A 27110-nucleotide genomic window follows, 5' to 3' on the forward strand; every position below is an offset into this window, starting at 1 on the left:
GCAGTTGTGATTATTGCATTGAATTTGCAGTCTTAGATCATTTTTAAGGCAAACTTCTAGTACGAAGAAAGTGAGTATTTTGATTTAAAACTACTTACAAAAACTAAACGAAACCAAAATATTCCCAGCTTGTGGGGACACCTCTCATCTAATCTCAGCTTGAAGGTAACTGAACCAAAGAAATGAATGACACAATAAATCATAAATCTTCGTTAATGATTGGACAGAGTTGAGACAAAACTGGCATAGTGATGGAACCGATCTCAGATCACAGATTAGATAAACACAGACTCGCAACACTGTACAAGGAACCAACGGGCAAAGGTTCTTTAAAGAAGCTTTCTCCAGAACTTTTCACATTATACTTGGGATGCTTAAGACACCTGTGGTGTGAGGATGGCAACTTTAAGGAAACAATACGCAGTGGCCAGACCTGTGTACTCCGAGGACAGCTTTGCTGACGATCATGAGAAAATCTACAGGGTGCGTAAAACCACCTGGGACCATGTGAAACAGTATCTGATGTAAGTGAACCCCAGTTCTTTAGATATCTGGATCATAGTCTTTGATTTGAGTCAATAACTTGTGCTCTTGATTTGAAATCTTTTGCAAAATAAGTGTATATGATAGACGGTTTGATGACATTGTGTCAAAGGAAAATCCAAAATTCAGTCTAGGAGCTTTTTATTTCTGTTAAATCCAGCTGTGATTCAAAACGCGCCAAGAATGCAGCGCTCTCTCTTATGCCCATCATTGGCTGGATGAGGATCTACAGAGTTAAAGAGTGGCTGCCAGGTGATGTGGTATCTGGGATCAGCACTGGACTGGTGGCCATTATGCAGGGTAAGGAGCAGGATGAAGAGAACTTGAGTCTGTGACTGCAGAGTCCTATCATTGTTTGTGCATTCAGAGACACCGTCTAGACCTCCATACTTACTTTTGCTGAACTGTATGAATATCATTTGCTTTGTTACAGAATATTGCCTTAGAATGTAGATTGTAGACACTGCATAATGAATGTACTACCCAGTCCACTAAATTTTTTTTTCAAATTGTACGTTATTGCAAACCACAGACTTGTTACTTTTTGATATTACTGTGTGGTACATTGAAACCTTATATTTCTCGACAATGCTGTGATGAAAGTGTGGTTGGGTTTAGGCGCAAAAATCACTTGGTTAAGGTTGGGAAAAGATCTAATTTTGGCTTAAAATATGCAATTATGCAAAATACCCGGGTTTGGTGGCACAAAACCTACTGGAAATGCAGGGACAGGTCCATGAAAAACATCAAGGTTCTGAGACTCGAACGCTGCTGGGAAACACAGTGATGTGTCAGTGACAAACACCCAGGTTCGATGTCACAAATGCCACCAGGAAACACCACAATGTGACAGTAAAAAACACACAGGTTAAGTGAATCAAGCACAGTTGCGAAATACCACAGTGGGTTGGTGAAAAACACCCAGGCTCAGTTAAAAATCACCCAGGTTCAGTGCCACAATGCTGCTGGGAAACACCACGGTGTGCCTCTAAACACCCAAGTTTGGTGCCACAAGCACATGGAAACACCACAAAGGGTCACCAAAAAACAGAAAACAGAACAGTGTTCTGCAGCTTGGTATATATTACATGACTTTAAAAATGTTGATATAAAGTAGCTATGTATGAAATGTGCAAATGTAACATATTCACGCAGAAACGCATGAATATGTTCGCAGAAACAAACGCAGAAACGTATAATGCCAAAATTTTCTTCTGGCGACCGGGCTGGAATGTAACTTTCAATTATGAATTTGGCACTGAATGTGTGGTCCAATTTTTACACTTGTTTACGTAGCTAATATTTGATCAGATTTTTTGTTTGCTTGAATTTTGCTCATTACAGGCAGTGTTCTATGTAAGTGTACTTCTCGTATGGCTGCTTGTCACAATCACCAAGATCAGTGATGCATTTGAGAAATGTGGCGTTACTGATCCCCACACAGTCAAATGAAAGATTCCCAGCAGTGAAAGTACAAGAATAGTTGCATAGAATTGATAAATATGCTAAAGACAATATAAAGTATCCATAAGTATTAAAAACTATATTGAGACACAGATCAGTAAGTAATAAAGGGTTAAATAGAAAATCATGGTTATATTCCTTAAAGTAAAACAGTATTGTTTGTTTTTATGTTGTTTTCTATTGGAATCCAAACTCAGTTGTCATTGGGCATTGTTCAAAAGATTTATGTTGTGTTCACATAGGGTGCGAATAAAGCAATTTGCCCAAGTGAATTACACGTAAAGTCCCTGTAAAGACGTGATAAGACGTAAATTCCACTAGGCACCGCAATGGATGCCAGGGACACGACACAAATGATGCGAAATACGCAAATTTAGTAGTGCGAACGAAGTAATTGCTTTTTCGAGTTGAAAGAGTTGAAAAATGTGAACTTCAGGGAATAATTCATTGAGATCCTCCAGATATGTAAGATGCTGAGAACATACCGGTGGAAGTTTATTCATCGATTCAGCGATTTCACGTGCATATGACGTTATTTGCACATATGAAGCAAGTCAACACAAACTATTCTAGCATTCAAACTTGCGCAAGTAATACGATGCCAAAATTTGCATGGCGTTTGGAGTGAACAAAACCATTAGATCACTACTTGGCTTTTTACGAGCTGTAATGTATTTTTGAGCAGCGGAGTACATCCAGTACACTAATGTCTCACACTCATTCAGTAGCTTTACCTATGGGCATTTCTCACTTAAAATCCATTATGCAGTTGGAACACACTTCATACTCAATTTCATGTCATATTTAGTTTCCTTATTATGTTAATATGCAATTTCCAAAACAGCCATTTCACAGGACCTTGTTATCATGCTGGTGTAGCATTTAGCTAAGTACAGCCTCACAGAGCTGCTAGCATGGCCGTAGACTCTTACTGCCCTTTCAGACCCAACACAGTTCGAGCTGCATCCCGTTGGGTTGGGCACACACAGCAGCAACCTGTTTGAACTTTGGGCGCAGCTGCACCTCGACAGGTCAAAAAGCCATCCTGGAGCCACTGATAATGGGTTTCATAGAGCAGTGGTGCCATTATTGTGTTTGGTTTGACAGGCCCATGTTTTCACAGTTTGGATTCTGTTAATACACTTCCATGTAGTACACCATGTACACAAGGTATGTGCATTGTGCATGAATTTTAACAGGGTAGTTTTTGACACTGAGAAGTGTCCAGCATTCCACACTTAAGTTTTGACTGTTATTAGTACATCATCCTCTCAATGCACTGCATTTTGCCGTACTTGTCAGTGTGAATGCACCAATAAATCTGGTAATGGTAAATATCTTTACCTAAAGTTATCTACCAGAGCTTTCAACCTCATTTTAATACTGACCAGCAAGTACCCAGAGATATTACTTCTTTCTCTTAAATAGCAGCCATTTTCTAAAACTTCTTTCCCTTCTATTTACTGATTTATGTGGCAGAAAAATAAGTGGTAATTTTTGTTTATTTAATTTGTTTTTTTTGTTTGTGTGTGTTTTTTTTCCAGAGATATTTGACAAAAAATATCCATTATTATTGAAGTCTTCATTTTGTGTTTTTGCTGTGATCTCACTCAGGTCTGGCCTTCTCCCTGCTGGCTGAGCTGCCTCCAAGCTATGGCCTCTACACAGCTTTCTTCCCCATGCTTATATATTTCTTCCTCGGTACTTCAAGACATATATCTGTCGGTATGTCAGTCACTATACATTATTTTCACATTAAAGGTCTAGTGTGTAGGCTTTAGTGGCATATAGTGGTGAGGATGCAGATTGTAACCAACTGAAACTATTCTCATGTGCCAAGCATGTAGGAGAACTACAGTAACTGATTAGAAAACGCAAAGGGCCCAGTTTAGAGCCAGTATTTGTGTATTCTGGGCTACTGTAGAAACATGGCAGTGCAACATGGCAGACTCTGTGGACAAGGAACGTGGATTACTGGATACAGCATTGAAGGTAGAGTCCAGTTCTTTCTAATGAAGGTTGCTCAGTGGCATCTAAAGCAAAAAAGCTTTATTTCCACAGCATGAAATTACCCCAATCTCCACATCACAGGGCCCATAGAACAAGCACACTAGAAACCTATGGCGGCAGAGCAGCTAACTTCTGCTAGCCGAGTTCCAGTTTAGCCCTTACATTACATTCACAATGTAAGCCTATGGGATAAAGTCTTTTTGTGCCCAATATAGAGCTCCAGGAATGAGTCATAAAACCCGGAGATAAGTTAGCATTTTAGTACTCCCAGCTTTTTGAATGGGTTTTCAGTTAGATGCCTGAAATAAGGTCTGTGGTCAACACAATCATAAGAGATTTTTTGTCAGTAAATACCCCACTTGTGAATTTTGAAGCTTTTGTGTGTCTTAAAAAGGTGGTTGCTAACAAGTAGCTAAATGAGACAACAGACCATCATCACGCTAAATGTGGCTTTACAGCCATGTTGCATAGGTGACATTGAAGTCATGCGAATGTAGTGTAGTTAATTTATAGCCTAACGTTAACTTTTTACTTCTGGTGGTTTCATTTAGGCTTCAAAAATCATAAGAGTGGTGTTAACAAAATGTGTAAGTACCATAATCATCTGCTTGCCACAGAGCTTATTAAATTGAGTGGGAAAATCCCATTGGTTTTTTGGTGAGGGAACTCGTGTGATGCTAACTTCCTTGTTTGCCTACATAAAAACGTCATCCCTGGAGCACTCTATGGCATCATGTAATGATCCTGTAAACTGTAATTTTTGACCACTATGTCAAATTGCCTTAAAAACCTGGCATTGTTCTTGTAGACTTGAAAAGGACGAAATGAAAACACAACGTTTCTTAGTTTCAGGTGATTATAACCTGATGTTAAACATACTTATTCATATTATATTCCATTTCTGCCACTAGATACCCTATATCCTACACACTGGACCTTAATTTTCTCTACAGCAAGTGAAACAACATAATAACTTGATTTACCAAGACCAAAATCATAGAAAAAAAAAAATATTATTTTGCTTTATGGTAGATCTGCCAAAGGGGTTTGATATGAATTGATATGAATTCAACTTTAAATACCATCTGATGATTTTTCTTTTAAGTAATAGCTCTTTGGGACACACCACTTATTATCACAGTTATTATAATGTATTACTTATCAACATTTCTCTTGTTTTTCCTATATAATATACTTTCTGTCATCAGTCACAAATATATCACTTAAAAGCCTGTTTGGAAAAGGTATCATTTTAACAAAAGAGGGGGAAAGATTGTGTGTTCTATGGGTTAACAGTGTCTTCCACCTCTCCACACCCACCTTCACGCAGGTGCCTTCCCAGTCCTGAGCCTGATGCTAGGAGCTGTGGTGCTCCGCCTGGTGCCAGATGAAGGATCACCAGCCAACATCACTGCCTTTGAGGGCCTGAACAAGACTGAACAGAGGGTCCTGGTGGCCTACTCTGTGACCTTTCTCGTGGGGATTTTTCAAGTAGATTTGACTTCCCATACCATACCATACCATACCATACCATACCATACCATACCATACCATGTTGGCATGTTCTAGAAAGAATCTTCTTTTCCCTTATTTGTTCTTTCCCACGCAGCTTGCCATGGGTGTTCTGCAGGTGGGCTTTATTGTTGTGTACCTGTCTGACACTCTGGTGTCTGGCTTCACCACAGCAGCTGCTATCCATATCGTGGTGTCACAGCTCAAGTTTGTGTTAGGGCTGACCGTTCCAGGCATCAATGGTCCACTCGCTATCATATATGTATGTATCTGACAGTTATGTTATTGTTGTCTATGTCATTTTGTACTGGGAATTAGCAGAGATTGACCACTTCAAATGTTTTTATCATTCAGGCAGTAGGGAAAACAAAGTAGATCTAGGAAAGAGAACATAAACTATAGCTTTAGTCCCACAGACAGTTCTGAGAGGCAAAGGTGTGTCTGAATCAAGAGAGAAACCTTCATTGGTTGTAGCTAGGCCTGGAATTTCGTAATGTCAGGGGCAAGGCCATTTTATAACATAGATAACCGACACTTTCAACTTCAGATAATGTGTTGGCTAATGTGATTAAGTTAATAGGCTTCATAATTTTATTTTATTCTTACTCTTAGCCTTACTCTGAACAGAGACATATACTGTACAAGATAATGCACGTAGTTATTGTGACATCACCCACTGGTTTGTGGACGGCTGTTTGGAAGTCGCAAGTTCTGGGTAAATGAAAATGTACCCCCAGTACAGTTGTCATGAAAGTTGAAATAAGCTTTATAGACAAAAACTGTTTTTGTATCAGGGTGTAAACATGTTTTTTTCTGCTGAAAAGCTGGGCATGGGGGTCTTTAAGAATTTACTCACTTTTGGAACCAGCCCCAAGCGGCCATTAGAGGCACTGCAGTTTTTGGCATTTGGCATTGGCTTCATTTTTCTGCCCTGGAGTCTGCCTCTTGGACAGAGCTCCAGTAACATGCAGAGGAACTCAAGACAATATGATTTTATAGTGAAGCAGTACTGGATATGCATATGTTTAATCTTAACAAATGCATAATCGTTTTGTAATTACTGCCTTAATCTGCTATAATCTGATGTATCAAAGTACACTAGCACACTGTAGACTGAAGAAAATGGATTAAAACCAGTGTCTAAACTACACTGGAGCAGTTATAAATTACATGGCCTTTTTATGATTTCTGCATTGTCATGTGGTTTGCATTGGGATTTTTACATTATCAAAATGTGTGCTTCTTTTGCACAGACCCTAGAGAAGATCTTTGTCCAGATCACCTCCACCAACATCTGTGACCTGGTGATGTCCATCGTGATCATGGTGGTGGTGTTCATTGTGAAGGAGCTGAATGACAGATACAAAACCAAGCTGCCTGTTCCCATCCCCATAGAGGCTATCATGGTGAGGGAAAACTTAAAGGAAGATACTTCTCCTGAAGAATTTATCTTATTAACTACAAACCATGCACCGTATACTTTACATTATTACCATTTAAGTTTGTCTAATTAACTACAAATTATACTTTTCATTATAATGATTCCTCAAAGTATAACACAGTTCACTTGTTAGTTAGCACCATCACTGTGTTGTAATACAGCTCTAAAAACTCTCACTGGTGGGGTATTCAGGGAAGCTCTGATACCTGGGTTTTGAGAGTCATTTGTCTTAGAATAATTCTACAGTTTCATTCCCACTCTCACAGACTGTCATAGCTTGTGGGGTGTCCTATGGCTTCACCTTCGAGACGAGATATAATGTCACTGTTATTGGCACAATGGTTAAAGGGTAAGTTTCAAATTTTACCGTCAACAGTAGATCATAGGTGAAAATATAGGCTACTTTGAGTACTAAAACTGAGTGAAACTGTTCTTTAATCTTTGTTTTTTGTGAAATATTTGTCCTTAAATGAAACCTTATAATCATATTGAGAGGATGTGTCTGGAACAAGACAAGGGGCCCCTATTCAACAACAACACTTTTTTTTTTTTGCAAGGGACTGTACTTTACCTACTCTTTGTTTTTCTTTTTCTTTTTTTTTTTAAATATTAATCTTTCCAAAGCTGAAAATATTTTTCCTTTAACCTCCCATTGCAACTGGGGGAAAATGTATGACCCCTTCTCCACCATAATCAGAAATAAACACAACATTTAGGACTTTTGAGGTGTAAATTCAATCACCAGAAGTAAAAAGCTAACATACATAGGCTATAAACTACACGACGGCCGCATGACTTCAACGTCACCACTGCAATAAGGCTGTAAAGCCATGTTTTCCATGATGACGTTCTGTAGTCTCATTCAGCCACTTGTTAGTAACCATCTTTTTAAAAACCCCTGAAGGCTTCAAAATTCACAAGTGGGATATTTAGAACAAAACATGAAAATCTCTTAGGCACACAGCTGGTGTTAGCAGCATGTGCATATAATGGCTGCTTTACCAAATAAACTGTACACAAGAGTAGCAATAAAAGAAACTTGGAAAGGCGGGTGTTATTAGATTTTAAAAATATACCCTTTCATGTTGAAAGTTAAAAGTAAAAAGTTGAAAATGAAATCTTGAAGTTGAATAAAGCCTTTGTAATTCATACAGAAGCACAGAACTGAATGTTTTACAGGGTCTCCTTAGTCTAAATTTACATGTAGAACGGTTGAGTGGTATCTGTTTTTTCACACCTTAATACCTTCCTGGTTTTCCACCGGTATATGATGATATTTATGTTTACCACTACCCCCATGCTGCCACTTTGCTACATTCTACAAGCTCTCGGCCTTTTCATTCCAATAGATACACAAAATAAACTCACAAAATGTCACGAGAGGTAATATTCTTAAAGCTATTCCCTTATTAAATAGAGAAATGCAACCATGCAGCTTCTGAATTCATGTTTGTCTCTTTCACCAAACTAAGCTTAATTGTCTCACTATCTCGTCATAAAACACACTTCATTCAAACTCGACAGAAACAAGATAAAATTCACCTATTACTATTGAAAATAATTCCGTCGGGATTACAAAGTACCCTGGTATATCGAGCCTGAAAGTGATTTTGATGATGGAAGCCTTCATTGTGCATTGACTGTCGTAAATCTGAAAATCCGATAATTTCTGTTGAGAGAGTATTTAGAATAAATACAAAATACAACCTTTTAAAACTGTATGTCCCTCTCCTAAGCCAAATTAAACAAACAAACAAACAAACAAACAAAAACACACAAGTCCCTCCCCAGTGCTTAAAGTATTTTTTTTGACATGCCTCCGGGGAGGCATGTCGGGGGAGCTGTCAGATAAATATAGTAGAGTAAAAAGTAGGCTACAAAATTTTCCTCTTTAAGCGAATAGAAGTTTAAGGTAGCATCAAATGGAAACACTTAAGTAAGGTACCTCAAAACTGTATTGAAATACAGTACTTGAAATGTGCTTCAAGCTGTATTTCCTCCACTGTTCTGATCCTTTTAATGCACAGTTAAACACAATTATGTTTCAGGTATGAGTCACCCACTGCGCCTGATATTGAAGTCTTCCAGATGAGTGCTGCAGAGGCCTTTCCTATAGCCATAGTGGGGTTTGCTGTTGCCTTCTCTGTGGCCAAAGTCTACGCTATCAAACATAATTACACCATTGACGGGAGCCAGGTGAATGACATTAACCCTGTCTATCCTTGTTTAGCTCTGACACAGGAAAAAGAGTTAACTGTTTTACTGACTGATGATAAGAGTGCAAGAAGACTCCTCATAATGTTGGCCATGAAGATATAAAGTTGTGCTGAATATTGCTTTTATCTCAAGGTTTAATGTGAGCTTTCATGAAATAAAAAAAAAATGGGTCACACGGAAGTCAAAGCAAAGTTCAATTTTTCGTTGGTCCATCACAGGAACTCATTGCATTTGGGATCAGCAACATATTTGGTGCAAGTTTCAGGTCGTTTGCAGCCAGCACAGCACTCTCCAGAACGGCTGTGCAGGAGAGCTCAGGAGGCAAAACACAGGTGATGAAAAAATCTGGGTCACAAATCTTACAAGGTCACTACACGCAGATACTTTTGTCTTCAAAAAGATTCACTGTGATGCCGGTTTACAATCATTGCTTCATTGGCATTCTAAAATGAAACATTAACTGTTTTACAAATGCAGATTGCAGGGCTGATCTCAGCCTTGATGACAATGATTGTTACTGTGGCACTTGGCTTCCTGCTGGAGCCGCTTCCCACGGTGAGACCCACCTCTGTAATCTAACGACTAATGCCATTGTGTTTATATATCCTCTAGTTCATTTTGTTTTACGCTAGAGAGTTTGACTTTTGATTTTTTTTCTGTCACATTCATGCAAATATGAAGTAAGCTCAGTTTTGACTGTATATCTACAGGTCTAAATGTTTTTTTTCCTTTCACCTTCCCTTGATATTTGACTTCACTGCAGTCTGTCCTGGGTGCTTTGGTCATTGTCAACCTGAAGGGCATGCTGATGCAGTTCAGAGAGATCCCGTACTTATGGAGGAGGGACAAAACAGAACTTGTGCGTGTTCACAATGTCTCATGGTTCACTGCTATAACTAAGATGTGCAGTATTTATGCAGTTTATTTCCTCACACAATCTTTCAGTGTTTGACCTCTAGTGTTTGTCTGCAGGTGGTGTGGGTGGGAACATGTCTGGGTGCCATCCTCCTGGGACTGGATTATGGTCTGGCAGTGGGCTTGGGGGTGGAGCTGATCGCTGTGGTCTTCAGGACTCAATTGTAATGACACAAGTTATGACTCTGATGTTAGTTCCTTAGTATGAAAACTGACTGAATAATAATAAAATTATGGATTTACTGCAGTGGATAAAAAAAAACCACACTAACACCCCAACAACAATTCACAGTAATTATGCAGCATCAATCAATGTTTTTGTCCTTTTAAAGGGGCGTCCCCGTGATTTAGTGCTGCACTTCCATTGAGTTGGAGACTTACAAGAAACAGATATTTTAAAAAAGTGGTCAAAATCTAAATAGCAGACGTTAATATATCCTGACTTTTAGTCCCTAATATGGGTAAAGCTCAAATAATGAACAAGACATGTAGGAGTACTACAGTGGACAATGTGAAAACACAAATGGAGCCTATCTAGAGTGAACGTTTAGTTTGCCTGTTAAAGGAGCTATATGTAAGAAATATAAAGCAAATAGTCATAAAATCCTCCTAATATGTCACAGAGGCTAAGGAATAATGTTCATATAACATACTGATCTCACCGACAACAATAGTACAGCCAGAATATTCGCATTTAAAAAAAAAATTTACGGTCCGCAAATCATTCATTCATTCATTCATTCATCTTCTAACCGCTGCATCCTCTTGAGGGTCGCGGGGGGGCTGGAGCCTATCCCAGCTGACATCGGATGAGAGGCGGGGTACACCCTGGACAGGTCGCCAGATAAGCATAAGCAAACTACTGGACCAATCAGCCTAATATTTGACTTGCATGTGAATGACTGTGCTCAAGGACCTCTCCTGGTTGCAGTTATTCAAAATTGTTGAAAAACCTGTTTTATTGACTGTTATATACCACCAATAACTGCTGACTCCTCATTACTCTTAACTGGCTGATACGGGCTGCAAGTTTTTTTCAAAACAAGAAGCCTTACCATCTGTTGCAGGCCACATTTTGGCCTTCATCATGGCTCAAAAACTGATATCAATCAAAAAGTTTGGTCTTATTTTGAATTGCAGCATCTGCAGATTAATTCCATACCCATTATGTTATGATCCACTTAAGTTAGGCACGAAAAGAGATGGTATGGTATGATGGTATGGAAAATAGGTGAGGCATGTATTTTTATTAGCTTCTGAAACATGCTGTGGCACATCTGCTCAAATTATGAGAATTGTCAAGAGAGGCTGCAATTAGCTTGGGCAGCCACCTGGCAGAGATCTGCACTTTACTGAGTGCACTTTTCTAGTTTATAGGAATATTAATTGTATAAAATAAAGGTAATGTATTTATTTTTATCCAAAAAACATGAGTAGTATGATCAAGACTCTCTTCATGTCTTTGCAGCCCCCGCTGTTCCGTCTTGGCTAACATCCCAGGGACTGACCTCTACAGAGATCGCAAAGATTATCACCATGTAAGTTTGTTAAATGAAATCAAACACAATACTTTTGAACGTTTTCCGTTCATATTTTGAAAAAACTCTGAATCGCATTTCCCTTCCCCTCTTAGATATTCGAACCAAATGGAGTAAAAATCTTCAGGATACCCTCGCCTATCTTCTTCGCCAATATTGAGTTCTTCAGGGAGAAGCTTGTAGAGGCTGTATGCACGGCACATCTACTCTCACTCTCTCTGCTTCAGTTTGCTGTTCTCAGAAAATAAATGTATATGAACATAATCCAAACATGTGGTTGTTTCAGGTTGGGTTTAACCCTCTGAGGGTTTTGAGGAAGCGGAACAAAGCTCTGAGGAAAATCAAGAAACTGTTACAAGAAAAGGATGATGACATTACAGGGGTGAGAGCTGAAATATATTAGAAACTACTGAGTGCTTCAAAGTGTTCTTCCAAAAGTTTTAATGGTAAAGTTTGGATATTTTGAAGTGGGGTTGTATTAGGTACTTATCCATAGTCAGTGTATTACATACAGTAGATGTTAGCTGGCAGCCCCCGAGGCCTGAGTGCCTTGCTCAAGGTCACCTTGGCAGTGCCCAAGAGGTGCAGCTACCTATCCGTATTCCATATTTTGTCTGGATGGGGACTTGAAGCATGTGATCCAAGTCCCTATGGACTGAGCTACTGCAGCCCATGTACTGCTGTGGATGGGGGTCAGCAACAAAACATATTTTGGCTACCTAAAAAAAAACCAAATCCGTTTAAGTGTGCGCTGTATTGAGAGTTTTGTCACCACTTTACCCTTTTGTAAGACAGCCTGTTGTGATGGGGAAGCCATTAACGGCTTCATTTCACTGTTTATGCTCTTTCTATGCTAAGCCACCAGACTCCATTGACAACAGTAATTATGGCTCGGTGGACATGGGTGCCGCTGGTCTACAGCTGTCTGGATCGGTTAGTAATGTTATTGTGTGACTTTGGTGAATCCAAACTAACCACTTTAAAAGCCAAAGTCACACAATAACATGAACATGATAAGAGATCGAGGCAGCAGCAGACCAGCAGCTTCTGTGTTCAGTGATTAAAACACTGTTTTTCTTAATGGAGTCTGGCTGTAAAGAGAGAGATGTAACGGCTTCAGTTCCCCATCAGAAACTGCTGACTCACTGTAAGGTAAAGCGAGAAAATGTCTACATATAGCGTATTCTTAAACTGATATAGATTTTTTTTAGGTGGCTAAAGTCTGTTTTGCCACTGCCTCCTTCCACAGCAGCACATTGCTTAGCTTCCGTGTTGGACTCCATCCTGCTTCTCTAAACCGGGGGCATGGCAACTGACATCTACTGTATGTTATACTTTGACTGTGAATAAGTATCTCATACAACCCTACTTCAAAAGTTCTGAACGATCCCTTTAAGCCTACACTCCTACACCTGTCATACAGAAAGGAACAAGGGGTTTATACCGCCAGAAGACTGATGAGTCTTCGATGAACGAGGAGGAGTTGGATCGTCCCACCGACCTCAGGATAGACTGGAACAGCGAGCTTCCTGACAACATTAGTGTTCCTAGAGTGAACCTCCACAGCCTGATCCTGGACTTCTCTGCTGTCTCCTTCCTGGACATCTCTGCTCAGAAGGGACTCAAAACGGTACAAAGTCATTCGGGGGGCTCCCAAATACTGGAGCCCAATAAATGCTGGTGGTAGTGAGGCTGGGAAGGTAACAGTGTCTGGCAGGATGTTACCTCCACCTTTTCATCCAAACAGTTCACTATGATTTTTGACCTTTCCTGTCTCGCAAAGGTTGTTTGTTCCTACCCTCTAATACAACCCACGGAGCATTTCCTCAATTAGCACCCTTTCCGGTGACAGGAGAGCAACATGTCGTTATACTTAAATAACAAAATAGGAATCACCAGTGACTCCTAACATGACATATTACTGTCACCAGCTGCAGTTGTAGTAATGAGGTTAACGTGATTAGGTTTCGGAAACAAAAATACTTGGTTAAATTGAGGCAAAGATCCTGGTTTGGGTTAACATTAGTGCGTTTGTAACGTAACTTAAGTTATGAACGAAAGTTAACATAAGTTAACCTAAATACACTACTTTATATAACTTAATATAATATAATGATGACTTATGGTTTCATCTCGGACAGAAGCAGCAGTCTCTGTGGTGAAAGTCCTGTTTGTTTGACCTCCATCCACCCTGATCTCCTGCCAATACAGATTCATCTGAGTTCCCGCATCACCTCCACCTTTTTGTCCAAATAGTCCACTATGGCTTTTCACATTTGCATTATTTAAAACTGAAATGTCAACATCCACATGTTGCTGTGTAGACCAAGAAGTCGGCAGTCTCTTGGTATCTCTACTGATATTGATTCATCTACAGATTATGTTCTCAATAATTATGTGAAAAATGTCTTTTTCCACAAAGCCAAAGGTGCCATGTTCAAATTGCGCGACCAACAGTCCAAACCTGAGAAGTATTAAATTTACTGTCACAGAATAGTAAAAAAACACAGAAAATAGTCCCATTCAGAAAGCTGGAGGCAGTGATTTTTTTGTCATTTTTCTCAAAAGATGATTATCATTCAGTTATAAAAACTGTTGGCAATTATTTTTTCTTTTGGTCAACTAATCAATTAATTGTTCTGTTGTTTCAGCTCTAAATAAGTCTGCAGTTCCTGGAGCTGTTTCATTATAAATGTTTTTCATTTGAAGCAGCATCAGCAGGCAATGTTTGCAATACAGTAATGAAAGCTTTAATACTATGAATAATCCAAAGGATACTTTTAAATACAAACAACTTTTTTGAACAAACTTTGTTTTCTGATTTTGGCGATATCCTTTGGTGCAGCCCCCTCTCTGCTGTGGCACCTCCTGTTTAAGACTTTCCAAAGATCACTTTACAATTCAACAGTGTCGTCAAGACTGTAACATTGGACCTTGGATATTCTGTTGATGCAGTTTGGATGTCTCGAGGCAGAACATATTTTGTGTATTCCAAATTAACAAAACTGGAAGAGTAAAAAACATTGCTTCCTCTACAGCAAATTTTTCTTGGGGAAGACCTTCCAGACTGTGTTCAAGACACCAAAACAAAAAGGAAATGCACAAGATTCAACAAAAATAGGAATATGTTGAAAACTACACTGCCATAATAACTTATGAGAGAAAACAGAAATATCTTCCCTTCTCTAAAAGACCTTAAGACTGACTCAACATGACACAAAACCTCCTTTTGCAGAATGATCACAAAGAAGTAGGCGGTAAGTAACCTGGAAATCCAGATGCCTTGCCCCTAGCAAATTCGAATTTCTAGATTTGAGTCTGGATTTCCAGGCTAGGTGGTGACGACTGGTACTCTGCAACAAAGTACAGCCAATGTATTTATCACTCCTCAGCTGTGTATGTACTTCCTATATAAACTGTTTCTCTCAAATGTGAAATCATCTCTCATATTAACTTACCGTATTCTCCACAGACAATCAAAGAGTTCATCCGTGTTGATGTGGAAGTTTACATTGTTTCTTGTGATGGTGAGTTTCATCAGTGTTTCTCAAAAGCACAACATCCCAGAATCTGTGATGTGAATACTGCCTGAAAAAAAAAACCACTCCATGCTTCTCATATGTTGACAGTGTACATCCGGGAGAATCTACACAGCTGTATGTTCTTCGATGATGAGATTCTGACCTCCATGTTCTTCCCGACCCTTCATGACGCCATGCTGCATGTGCTGGAAAAACACAAGGAGGATAGAACCAGAGGCTGGGTGGTAAGAAAAACTATGTATACTATAAATACTGTTTCTATCATTGCCTCTGTACTTAGTTCTGTACTTCTGAATTAATATTAATATTAATTCTAAATTAATAATACAGTATGTATTTCCTTTTTATGTATGCATTTATTGTAATAACAAATCAAATCTTAACACAGAAAACAGTGTCAAGAGATTTATTGTGTTTCAGTGTTGTCCAGCAGAGGGCAGCATAGGCCAATACTCTGGTATTTTCAATCTTTCATAGAGAGAGTCACAGTTTTATCCTCTGGGGAGGGACCATGTTCAACAGTTTTATCTCTAACACCTGGTTTAATATTGACATGCAAGTGTACAGTGTTTATTAGAGGACATTAATAAATATTATTATTGCTTTCTAAAATTAATATCCAGAGCAGATTACTCTGCAGTTGCACAGTCACTGAGGAGATAAGTTGCTCAAGAACAAAGTGCAAATGGGCTGATGGCCTCATCCCTAGCATCCTTAAAGGTTGAGACAGTGATTCTGCAGACAGATTATTGATATTAACTCAGCACCCCAACAAATACACCCCTCTCATCAGCGCTCCTTCAGGAGCTTCGTTTTACCGTCACTCCCACTGCCTATTGTTGTGAAGCTTGGTCCAAGATTGTTTCCAATATCAGTACCAGGGCTGAATGCTAGATTTTCTTTCAGCACACACAGAACAGACAGCTAGTGGACTGTGTGGAGATATTTGCTGAATTTGACAAACAGTGTATTGGATTAGAATCACAGACTGCACCTTTAAGCATCACAGCATACAGGGCAGAACAGCCTTCACATGTCGTCATTAGAATGTGAAAACTTTGTTAAATTTAGCTGTGTTTCAGAAAACACAACGATTCTTTTGAACTGAAAACATGACTTCGTTGACATTTTCATTTGGATCCTGATTCTATTCTATTTTTTCCCCCAACACACTGACTCAGGTTAATTTTTAAATTTCATTGTGCCTGGCCTTTTGGGAAGCTTCAAACTTTAAATGTATATGAAAAAAATTAACATAAAACACAGTGATTGTAGTTATAACCTTATTAATACATTATGATGCTGTGAGATCAGAATGTGATCCAAGCAGAACAAACCCACTTTGGAAACTTTGTGAATCTACATGTGTCTTTAAACCAAAGAGACATGCAACATGAGACTTTTAATGGAGTAGATAAAGGACTGTGAATCATCTTGTGTATTACAACAGTTATAATGCATTGATTTTTTTTAACTTCAGGGGCCTGTATCACGAAGCGAGATCAACCTTTCCTGGGTTACCCAGACCTATCCTGGGTTGACTAACCCTAACAATGGCAATCAGGATAATCGGTATCACGACGCTGGATATCAACTCGGTAACTCAACCCAGGGTTGCTTTATCAAGAGCCGTGAACACGCACGCAGCGGACCAATCACAGAAAAGCGCAGCGTCACTGAGCATCCTCACAGAGCGCCGTATGTGAGGAAACAAAGTATTTCTCATGTGAGGATCAGAGATTAATTCTACTAAAATATGAGGAGGAGAATGCAACTTTACAGAAAAGGACAACACCGTGGCAGCTGCAGGAGGAGGAAACGTTATTATTTTCACATAATGTTAAAAACAGACAGTATAACATTTACAAGATTAAAAAAAGAAAAGTGCCGGAGAGGTTAGAAGCCACTAAAAGCTTATCAAAGAAATTCCCCTGTCAAAACATCAATGAAATCACATAATAGAGAAGAAGAAAAAAAACGGGTCAGGAAAGAAGAAACAGAGGAGGAGAGAGGGAAAAATCAAGACAAAACAAGGTCGCAAATAAAATGATGTGTAGGTTAAATTACTCATCACTGGTTCAAGTAGCTACAGTACCTGTACCTGTACATCTGACACTGATCACACCCTTGAATCCCATGAAATCAATGCTGCGCAGATGAACTGCGTGTATTACAATTATCGTCTAACATCATTGCGTCTGATAAATTGGTCTTCTTTGTCATAACGTTATGTATGCTACAATAAAGCTTAAAGCTGACGCCACAATTAAATCATATCAACACCAAATTGATAGTCCGAATAAAATCATCCTGATATTGAGCTGTGTTAGAAATTAACAGCTGCGCAAAAATATACCTAGTCTCCCTCTTTAAAAAACAAAAAGGAAAATCCCTCAAACACCATGAAGTGTAGACATGATAGGCTACTTTCCACATTTCCAGCAGCAAAGCTGTCAGTTAGGCCCATTATCTTTAACGGGGATCATTTCCCACAACAAAAGAAATGTTGGCACTAATTAATGGCGCTATTAAGTGTTCGCAAATGATCAGTTTCTTTCTTATGAAGGGGTGGGATGAAATTTCGACTTCTTTCCACTCCTTTTTGAACAATCTTTTCATTGTCTGTTGTTGTTGCTTTCTTTTCTTTTTTTAATGTTCAAAATAAACTTTCAGATCAAAATCAATCAGATGAATTAAACTTCCCGTCATGACTGGGCTGCATTTCTGTCAGCGGAGTCATTTTTCTCCGAACAGCTGATTGGCCAGTGGGTGGTGCGTTTATCAGATTCAACCCTGAACTTACTATTACTTACTCCGGAGCAGGATAGCCGTTCAGAGTAAGTTACCATGGTGATCTACCCCGATAAGAACTGAACCGGCTTCGTGAGACAGAAAACCCAGGGTTAACCCTGAAGTTACCTCGCTAAGACATTAATCCTGCTTCATGATACAGGCCCCAGATCTCTGACACACTTTTTTGTTTGTTTGTTTTGCAGTTAGCCGGCAGCAGACTGTAGAAGAGCAACTGTCCCCAGGAACATCCCTTCAACCACATACAACATCAAAATGCTGTGAAATAAACTGCACCATATCATCTGTGGTCAACACATAACCACAATTAACTAAACAAATATTTTGTATATTGAGTAAGTCAGTGATTTTTATTCTGTTTAGGTAAAAGTCAAAGTTCATTTTGTGAGTTTTACAAGTGATCCAGTCTCTATTGTCAGAACTTGTTATAGAACTAAGTAGCCTTTTTTCCACACTGTACCTTTGCTGAATGCAATATAATTTCAAGATTAAATGAGGATATGGAAGAATTGGAGGTAACAAACAGTTCAATTTGTTCATTGTGTCAATCAAATGCATCTTCAATACTCCATAAATGTGTGGCATGAGGCACCTGGACAGTTAAAACAAGCCCTCACTCAGACTATCTGAAGGTTTTTCAATAATAATTTTAGATCTTTAAATGTTACACAAGATACATTTTTAGCCTAAGATTAACAAAGCTGAAAAGGTGAGGTGTTACTGCACTTACTGAAGTGCAATAACCTTTTTCTGAAGACACTGAAAGTCTGTCAGTGATAGAAGGACCTGAAGGAAATAGACAGCTGCCCAAGTATCAGCTTATTCTGATAAACATGAAACACAATGTCCTGTAGTGTTAACTACACCAGAAAGTTAAAACAGGGCATTTGTTTAGTACAAACCATTGGGTGTGATATTTTCTACCTTTCACTGAAGAGCAAACTCACAAAGACACATGAGAGAAATAACTACTTCAACTTGAGGAAATGGTCTTGTTTCATAAAACCTGATTAAATCACCAAAATTAGAGATCTTCTTAAGAAAGCTTCAGATGCTTCAAAGCTAACTGTTGCTCTTAAGAACCTTCAAAGCAAAAAGACCAACTGGTGATCCTTCATCAGTCATCACATCAAACAAAGATGAGATGCACATCTGCTGTTAAAAATTTATTGAGACATAGTTAGCGTCTTTCAATGTACAGAACAATGCGTGAAATCAGCTGACATATATACAGAAATATTTACCATACGCTATTAAAAAAAAAAAAAAAAAAAAAGGGATATTCTTGCTCTTCTCCAAGTCTATTGTATGTTCAGCGGGGAGTTCAGACACTTAACTAAAATGTGCAGCACATACACATTTGCTTCAGAGCAAGTGTCATATCAAAATGAAAGTTACATCCTGTAACCCTGAGGTCTACTATCACATTATTCAGACAAGTGGTATGAACAGAATGACACCGACTGTTGCCCGTTCATTCAGTTGGCAGTTTACTGATAATAAGGCCGGTAGCGGCCCTGATCTGGGTGGTGTGGTCCAGGCATTTGGCCCTGGGGAGGAGGGCCCTGCATACGCGGAGGTGGGGGCCCTCTTGGAGCGGGCCACATTCCAGGACTGAGCCCTCCTGGTTGGCTAAACGGGGGACTGAGGGTGCCCTGGTCTTCAGGGAACTGCTGCATGGAGTTGGGGTTGTAGTGATGAGGTGGGGGAGCATTGACGGGTGGGCCACTGTGTTGTGGTGGAGGTCCTGGGGGCGGGTGGTTCATATAGGGGGGCATCTGGCCCATGATATGGCCCGGTGGTGGTGTGATTGGCGGAGGAGCTGTGGACATGGGTGGAGGAGGGGCCTGGTTGTACACCATGTGTGGTGTACCAGAGGCCTGGGGAGGATGCTGCATGGGGTGGCTGATAGGAGGAGGCGGAGGAGGTGGGGGGCCAAAGTGCTGCTGCGGTGGCGCCATCATGTGGTGGGAGTGGGAGACTACAGGTGGTTGGCCAGGATAGTCCCCGGGATGATGGTGGGGAGGCTGAGCAGGGCCTGGCCCTCCAGAATGGGGCTCCCGAGAAGAAGAGTCATCTTGGATGGGCACAGTGATGAGATTGCTGTGCTTACGGGTTGTTACCGTGGCAATGCGGAATGTCTCAGGACCAAGAGCGTTCGGTGGTGGGGCCTCGTGAGCTGTAGGTGGGGGCGGCTGACTGTAGGGGTCATGACTGCCGTGCTGGAGTGGGTTGGGGAGGTGAACATGGTTCTTGGGTAAGTGAGGTGGGGGCACTCGGAAACGGTCAGGGACCTCGGATGCAGGGGGCAGGTGCACGGGGTCCTGTCGGCCACTGGAAGACTTGGCTGCCCTCATGTGGCGGTGGTTGACATGGGCCTGCAGGTCACGCTGGGACAGGTAGGTGCGCTTGCATCCCGGCACAACACTGCACATGTAGAGGGAACCACGCTGGCACTGCTCAATGCGCTGCACTGGGTCTGTGCAGTTGTACATGGTGAGGCTGAACACAAGGAAAAAAGTTCAGTGACACAATGCAATAACAAATTAAATCTAAGGAGCTACATTACAGAATACTACACACGCTTTTAAGCAAAATGCTGCTACAACAGGTTCAATAAGTATTTCAAAAACAGATTCAGATTCACTGTCAGAAATTGCAATATTCACCACAACACATTTAAATATTTAAAATGTCTCCAGAAAACTTACCCAGGACACATTTTTTCTCCTTTCTTCTCGTGGAGCAAAGCACAGTCGTAACAGAAAACATGTTTGCAGGGGATCTGAGGAATAAGAGGACAAGAGTTACACAGTTTTCTGTGACTGCCTGCAGAGAAAGGGTCAGTTTAATAAAAATACATACCATCCGTCCATAGAGCTGGATAGGAAGACCACATTTATCACAAAAGTGAATTGGTACTTCATCCCTTTCTCCAATCAGATTTAACTGTTAAATAAAGAGGAAAACAAACACAGTTATACATTAAAACACACTCACATACATTTAATCTGACACCATCTGTACTGAGGACTTGTCTTCTTTGTTTGTTCATTCTTTGCGAGTGAATCTGACACATCCCCCCTAAGGGTTAATTATCACACTTTTTTTTAAAGCTCAACTATAGTCATCAATTACATGACATGCTTTTTAGGCATAACTGTGTAAAATCCTCGACAAAATATCTGAATGTGAATGAAGCAGCAAAAGAAAATACCGCTAACTGGAACTTAAGTTTCACTTTTAGTTTTCGGCAGAGCTATTGCAACTGCTCACTGCTAAAGAGAGAGTGAAAAACAGGGTTTCAAGAGTGAACTAAAAATAAACTACGACGTTTGGTGGGACGTCCTCAAGGCCAGAACAGACAGGAGAGTGAGAGCACGCTGTAGGTGGTGACACACCAGAATTTAAAAAAAGATAAAGCCCAGCAATTTGTGATCCAAAGTTATTTAAATACAATGACTTCATAAACAAATCTTTGGTCAAAATATAAGACAGCATTCTGTGGTTTATTTGAATTTCAAGGACTTTTTGAGCAATTTGTAAAATAAAAAAGGGATGGGGATGACATTTTCAAGGAATTTCAGTACTTGATCCCCCCCCCCCCCCAAATTAAAAATTAAGTGTTTGTCATTAATATCTGTTTAAACACTGTATGAGCTGCTGCATCTTTTTTTTTAAAAGATATTTTTAAGGGCATTTTTAGCCTTTATTTGACAGGACAGTCAAGCGTGAAGGGGGGAGAGAGAGAGAGAGAGAGAGAGAGAGAGAGGGAGTGACATGCAGCAAAGAGCCACAGGGTGGAGTTGAACCCGGGCCGCTGCGGCAACAACCTCGTACATGGGGCGCCTGCTCTACCACTAAGCCACCGACGCCCCAAGGGCTGCTGCATCTTTTCACTCCCAACAGGCGATGTACCTTATAGTCCCAAAACATTGCCTGGGGGAATCTCCTCTGACTTGCAAACACATCACCAGCTTTAGCTCCACAATCAAACCTCTCCTCTTGCTTGAAGCCAAAGCTATCTGTAAAACACAAAAGACCAATATTAATGATACAATAAAGAATAACAGAGAAAGCCCTAAAGTAACTAGTAGTGACAATGGGCCTTGATAGGGCTATGACCAGATCTCAGTTTATTTGCAATAATGGATATCTCTAGTACATCAACAACTAAAAGAAAAAGTAATAAATAAATAGAAAATAATAGGAATGTTATAGGAAAACAAGACTGCATAGTAAGTCTTTAAGTCAATGTTCAAGTAATACTTGTATATTTGATATCACAATTAAGAAGAATATTGTACTGTGTACTGTAGAATCCTCATTAGATTATTTGCGGCCTGTGGTCAATTATGGTCATGATGGGTAATTTATTGCCACCCTCTTGTGGTGCAAAGCTAAAGTGCATGATACCACCACACTTTTCAATTAAAATACAAAAAAATCAGTTATCACTGAAACTCCTGTCTCAATTTATATTTACTTTTATAAAGTATGTATTTTCCCAGTCCTAGTCCTGAGACCTCCATTTAAGATAATCCAAAGTAAAACAATGAAAACTTTCCTCACTGCATTGACTGCTGGTACACAAACGACATGCTGTATAAAATCTCACACATCATGAAGACATCTGGCAGAACAGGAAAACTTGGTCAAACTTTTGACCCTCACCAACCCTGACTGAAAGACACTAACAGGACTACCATAGCTCCTGCAGAACGGTGCACTGCAGAATGTGCCTACCATCTTCTCCAGCCTCACTTTTACATGGTCTGCTGCTGGGTCTCTGGGTGCGGGGCGGAGGTTTGCTCCTTATGGGCTGCTTGGATATGAGTTTGATGGGGATTCGTCTGCGTACATCTGGGCCTCCCAAACTCCCAGAACCATCGCTTCCTTGAAGATCATTGTCTGCTGGGGAAAAAGGTTGCGTAGGAAAATGGTGCTTTTGAGTTGTACTAATGCATAAATTTAAATAACCCACAAAATTATAATACATGTACTTGAAGCGTTTTAGTCAATGTTACACCCATTTGATATGGTTATTATAAATGATAGTGGAGAACTGAAATGAGCAGTGTGGAAGATGAAATCCCACTGAATTTGTGTTTTCTCGTTATATTTGTTGTAAAATGGACATTGCCCTTTCGAAAACAGTTTTACAGTGAGCTTTCAGGAAATGATGCTCGAAGTTATGATGAGCATGATGCATTGTGGCCCCTATTTCATTACTGAATAACGATCCCGTACTTTGATATGAATGTTATTGAGGGGGCACGTTTCCCACTGCAAAAGCCCTTACATTAACGTTCTAAGTTATGAACGTCTAATCACGTCTAGTAACTTTGGGTATACAGCCATACTACCGACACCGCAATTCATTTAATGTGACCTTGGTGGTCTGCTTCTAAGACCATAAACTAAAAAAGCCAGGATGAATGACTCATACATTTCAGCAAGTTTTGTGAAGACATGCATTAAGTTATGCCAGCTCTTTGCTAAATCGGTTAGCATGGTGCTAAACGTTGGTGATGTACGTTAGCATTCGCGCCCCAACTCAATCGCAGCTAGCAGTTACGCCTTCTAACATGTGGAAATACTATGTTTGCCATTCAAATTAGCAGCCATGTAAACTCAGCAGCAACAAGGCATGTGACCTTATAGATTCGTTTAGAACTTAACTGTATATTTTGGTGAACACAAGTGTTGTAGCGTTACTCCGCCGCTAGCCAGTTTTTGCTAACATTAGCCTGGACTATGCTAGCTTTAACGCTGCTCTGGGAGAAACATGGTGTCGCAGCGAACCAGCCGACACAGAGGATGATATGTTGTTATTTGTAGAGCTGGCACAACAGCAACTATAACTGCGTGGGGAAATACGTATGGCATAAAAGAAGTTTGCTAACATCGGCCCTACTGGCTATTTTGCTTACCGCTTTGGTCCATGATCCAGCGAGTGAACGCAATGCATTGTGGGATTGAGCGGGCGAGGAGAAGAGGTGAAGGAAAGAGGTAAAGCAAGCAAGACAAGAGCAGAGGGAGGAAGGAAAGAAAGGAAGAGGAGGAAAGTGAAAAAAGTTGAGAGATGAGGATAAGGGAAGATAAAAAACAAAACAGTAGAATAAGAAAACTCAGGACATAATGAATAAAAGGTAACTAAATTGAATTTCCCCTCAGGGGATTATTAAAGTATATAAAATTAAAATTAACTATGATATTACAAACTCAAGGATATTTATTTTATCATTGCTGATATATCTAATAACATAGGGCTCAGTCAGATTCTACTGGTAAGTTGTTTTTTTTTTTTTTTTTTAAGAAAATCAGATCACGCAAACATTACTTTTTTTTTAAAAAACAGTTTTGCAACTGTTTCTAGCATTCATATCATGGTTTCGTGTCAGTAGTTTCCTGGCTGCAGGGCAGAACATTGTAATGAATCACTGCTATGGAAGCAAACAAAGGCAACAAAGCATTGCTTGCTATTTGGAACTAAATACTTGTTAACTGTGAAATTTATTCACTACTGAATACTTAATTTTGACAGATAAATACCACTGTATTGACTGTATTGAAATATTTTATTTTGAAAACCGCCTTTCTTAATTGAGGTGGTTTGAATTTCCCTCTGTGAAATTTCCAAAAGGTAATTTGAGATGTGCACTTTCAAAATCTTGACATTATTTGTATGAGGTTCACAGAGTCAAACATCCAGGTTGCTCAAAAAGTAAAAACAAAACAAACAAAAAAACACCTGCGTGGGGCGAACTCCCTTTAATTAAACTGAACACAGTTTGTATTGACTGATTTAATCAACGGCTGTTTTATGCCCACACAACACATTTTACAAAATGTTAAAAACATATTACGGGCAATCTGTTAGTGTTGTAGCCTATAGTTAAAATTCCATGAAGGTCATTCATTCTTAGTGTGGCACATTGATAAGACCATATTGACCCAATATAAACAAATATATATATTTTTTTCAGTTTAAGGCCCTTAGAACTTCACTATTAGTGTCGTTTAATATTATAAAAATAACAGTGTCGCACTGTCGCATCATTCAGTTCTCCAAAATGCTTTGCTGAGCTCAGTGCACTGTCTGAAGTCAATGCACGTCCCCAGTGTAGGTCTACTGCGCGCTCTCGTAACCATGTCGCCATTTTGATTCGAAAAATATGACTGAGTTTTTCCTGCTTTGCATGCTAAACTTAGCCCCGGTTTGAATTACTTTGTGCGTGAGTACGAATCATACACTTTATATCTGAAATAACATGTATTGCTATTAATGTCAAGTAGCCGTTAATGTTAGAGAACCGTTTATTTGACAGACTTTAAAGCCACATTTGACTAACGTTAGCCAAGTTGAGCTAGCTAACAGTAGCCTGTGCTGTCGCAGACTGACCCCTTCTTCAAAACAAATCACTATTCGCTCACAGGCTAATGTCTGTTAGCTAACACAGCTAGCTAATAGTTAGCTGGATAGCTAGTGACTTAGTAGCTGGCTGCTTGACGAAAAACTCGACTAGCAGTCTAATACAGACGGAAGGAATAGCAGCGGGCTTTCAATCAAAGGTAAGTTTTGGACGGAAAGATCGTCATGAGTTTGAACAACTAGCTAGCGTTAACTCTGCTGCTGCATCGACAAAGTTGAACCCAAGTTGGAGAGCTATTTAACTTGGCTAACTCGGCTCAGTACACGTTAACTGTTAGTAGCCGTTTAGCTTACGTGCAAATCAGAGGAAAGGAGGAACTAACGTTAGCTAAACAGTTTGCTAAGTTTGCTAAGTTACTGTCTTTAAATCACCAAGTAACGGTGATGACGAAACTAATGTTGGTTAAACGGCCAACTTTGTCGAAGAAATCTGTTAAACTGTTAGATTACTTAACTCTAGTTAACGTAAAATAGTCGATAAATTACGTTCAACATATGTAGCTGGTGCCATCGAGACTAACGTAACTTGTTATCCCACCGATATGTTCCTTATAACACTGCAGGCCTTTTAAATGTCCAGTAACAAACAAGCTAGACAGTAGTAAAGTTGTGTTTTTCGGTGTAGCCATTCGGAATAGGCTGAGGCCAACAGCAACGAAGCCTTGCTGAGTTTCTGAAATCAACTAACACGACACAGAGATTAGTTTGTTTGCACCTGAATTCCAGATGAATAAAAAAAGAGGGACCTCGTGTTTAAACGACTACAGTGAGTAGTGAACATTTACCGTAAGATCTGCAATCACTGTAAAGCAAATCTACGTTGTTTTGATCTTGTATTATTCGGTAGTGGTACCTCCACTGGAGTTGAAGTAAACAGAAATCTGAGCTCCTACCGCAAGTCAGTTGATGTGCACTCCATGCCAAGGCTACTGCAGCTCAGTTTACATTTCTTTAGCAACCTACCAGTGTGTCTCTTATTGTTAATCAGGCTTTACAAATAGGGGACCCCGGTATATATCAAAATAACATAAACGAATGATGAAGATACATCATTTTATTGTTATTGGTTTAACTAGCACTTTAAAATGCATGTGTCATCAGCTATCACATGCCAGGTGCCCATCTCAAGTTATCGAAGTCTGATGCATGGCTTATCTTTGACAGTCAACAAACCCAAAGGTAGTCAATATTGTGAATGGAAGAGACCCAGGAACTCTTTACATTGTGATGGAGTGATATAAAGCACAAGTAGTCATTTGCTTTATTTTCAAAGAACTATTTCAATGTTTTGGGAGTGTCACCTTTGTATCAAACATTAGATATAGTTGTGTTTACACGTTTATACAACTTCACTGCAGCCAGTGAGTAGCGACAGGCTGAGTAAAACTGTAGCTTTTGTTTGACTTATGAAGTGCCCCATTTTAGATTGTTTGATCATTTGGTAGTGCATGTCACTATGTCACTATCTAGCACAGTGTGATAGACATTTCGTCGCCACCAGTTGCATCTTTCTTTACATTCAGCAAGTATAGGGGAGTTTATGTAAAAGTGCAGGTGGAATTTCCTTGTGCTTGATTTTGCGGCTTTTTAACTTGCCTAAGTACAGACAATTGTTGGCTCACAACATCCACACGTATGCCCTTTGTATGTGCCATTGTTCCTCTTTTCATCGTCTGTTATAT

The 27110-nt window shown here is 39.7% G+C and overlaps 3 protein-coding genes across 6 annotated transcripts in view; 2 read left to right on the top strand and 1 right to left on the bottom strand.

The window, feature by feature from the left end:
• Window positions 1-396: 396 nt before the first annotated feature.
• Window positions 397-18269, top strand: LOC125882964 (chloride anion exchanger-like). The gene is made up of 19 exons (XM_049567011.1): window positions 397-524; window positions 704-843; window positions 3622-3732; window positions 5348-5508; window positions 5627-5791; window positions 6783-6935; window positions 7237-7319; window positions 9019-9166; window positions 9406-9519; window positions 9665-9742; window positions 9951-10046; window positions 10160-10266; window positions 11571-11640; window positions 11736-11828; window positions 11927-12022; window positions 13064-13270; window positions 15113-15167; window positions 15270-15406; window positions 18179-18269. Exons 1-19 carry the CDS (start codon window positions 397-399, stop codon window positions 18197-18199), a joined length of 2163 nt encoding a protein of 720 aa, XP_049422968.1. The 3' UTR covers window positions 18200-18269.
• A 641-nt stretch (window positions 18270-18910) lies between these two features.
• cbll1 (Cbl proto-oncogene-like 1, E3 ubiquitin protein ligase) lies at window positions 18911-24070 on the bottom strand. 2 transcript variants are annotated; one of them, XM_049567348.1, is made up of 6 exons: window positions 23927-23984; window positions 22740-22907; window positions 21912-22018; window positions 20859-20942; window positions 20705-20778; window positions 18911-20495 (listed from the first exon to the last, which is right to left on the bottom strand). In XM_049567348.1, the coding sequence occupies exons 1-6, from the start codon at window positions 23937-23939 to the stop codon at window positions 19484-19486; spliced, it is 1458 nt and encodes a 485-aa protein (XP_049423305.1). In that variant the 5' UTR covers window positions 23940-23984; the 3' UTR covers window positions 18911-19483. The 2 variants fall into 2 exon arrangements, with proteins under 2 accessions (XP_049423305.1, XP_049423306.1); XM_049567349.1 differs by having other exon boundaries at window positions 18912-20495; window positions 22740-22904; window positions 23927-24070.
• Window positions 24071-25116: 1046 nt separating this feature from the next.
• Window positions 25117-27110, top strand: part of ppp6r2a (protein phosphatase 6, regulatory subunit 2a) — a 30596-nt gene continuing 28602 nt past the window's right edge. Inside the window, exon 1 of one of the 3 annotated variants that reach the window (XM_049567344.1) lies at window positions 25117-25568. The gene's annotated coding sequence lies outside the window, so the exon portion shown is untranslated. The remainder of the gene's footprint in view (window positions 25569-27110) is intronic. The other 2 variants (XM_049567347.1, XM_049567345.1) reach the window with 2 other exon arrangements.

The sequence above is a fragment of the Epinephelus fuscoguttatus genome, linkage group LG22 (assembly GCF_011397635.1).
Source record: "Epinephelus fuscoguttatus linkage group LG22, E.fuscoguttatus.final_Chr_v1".
Classification (NCBI taxonomy): domain Eukaryota; kingdom Metazoa; phylum Chordata; class Actinopteri; order Perciformes; family Serranidae; genus Epinephelus; species Epinephelus fuscoguttatus.

Excerpts from the sequence above, each read along its gene's own strand:
- LOC125882964 (XM_049567011.1), top strand. The coding sequence starts at position 397 with ATGGCAACTTTAAGGAAACAATACGCAGTGGCCAGACCTGTGTACTCC. Across the intron at positions 3,733-5,347 it reads TTCAAGACATATATCTGTCG|GTGCCTTCCCAGTCCTGAGC; the intron begins GTATGTCAGTCA and ends ACCTTCACGCAG. Across the intron at positions 13,271-15,112 it reads CTCAGAAGGGACTCAAAACG|ACAATCAAAGAGTTCATCCG; the intron begins GTACAAAGTCAT and ends TATTCTCCACAG.
- cbll1 (XM_049567348.1), bottom strand. Across the intron at positions 22,019-22,739 it reads AAGTGAGGCTGGAGAAGATG|ATAGCTTTGGCTTCAAGCAA; the intron begins GTAGGCACATTC and ends TGTGTTTTACAG. Across the intron at positions 20,943-21,911 it reads CAATGTTTTGGGACTATAAG|TTAAATCTGATTGGAGAAAG; the intron begins GTACATCGCCTG and ends TTTATTTAACAG.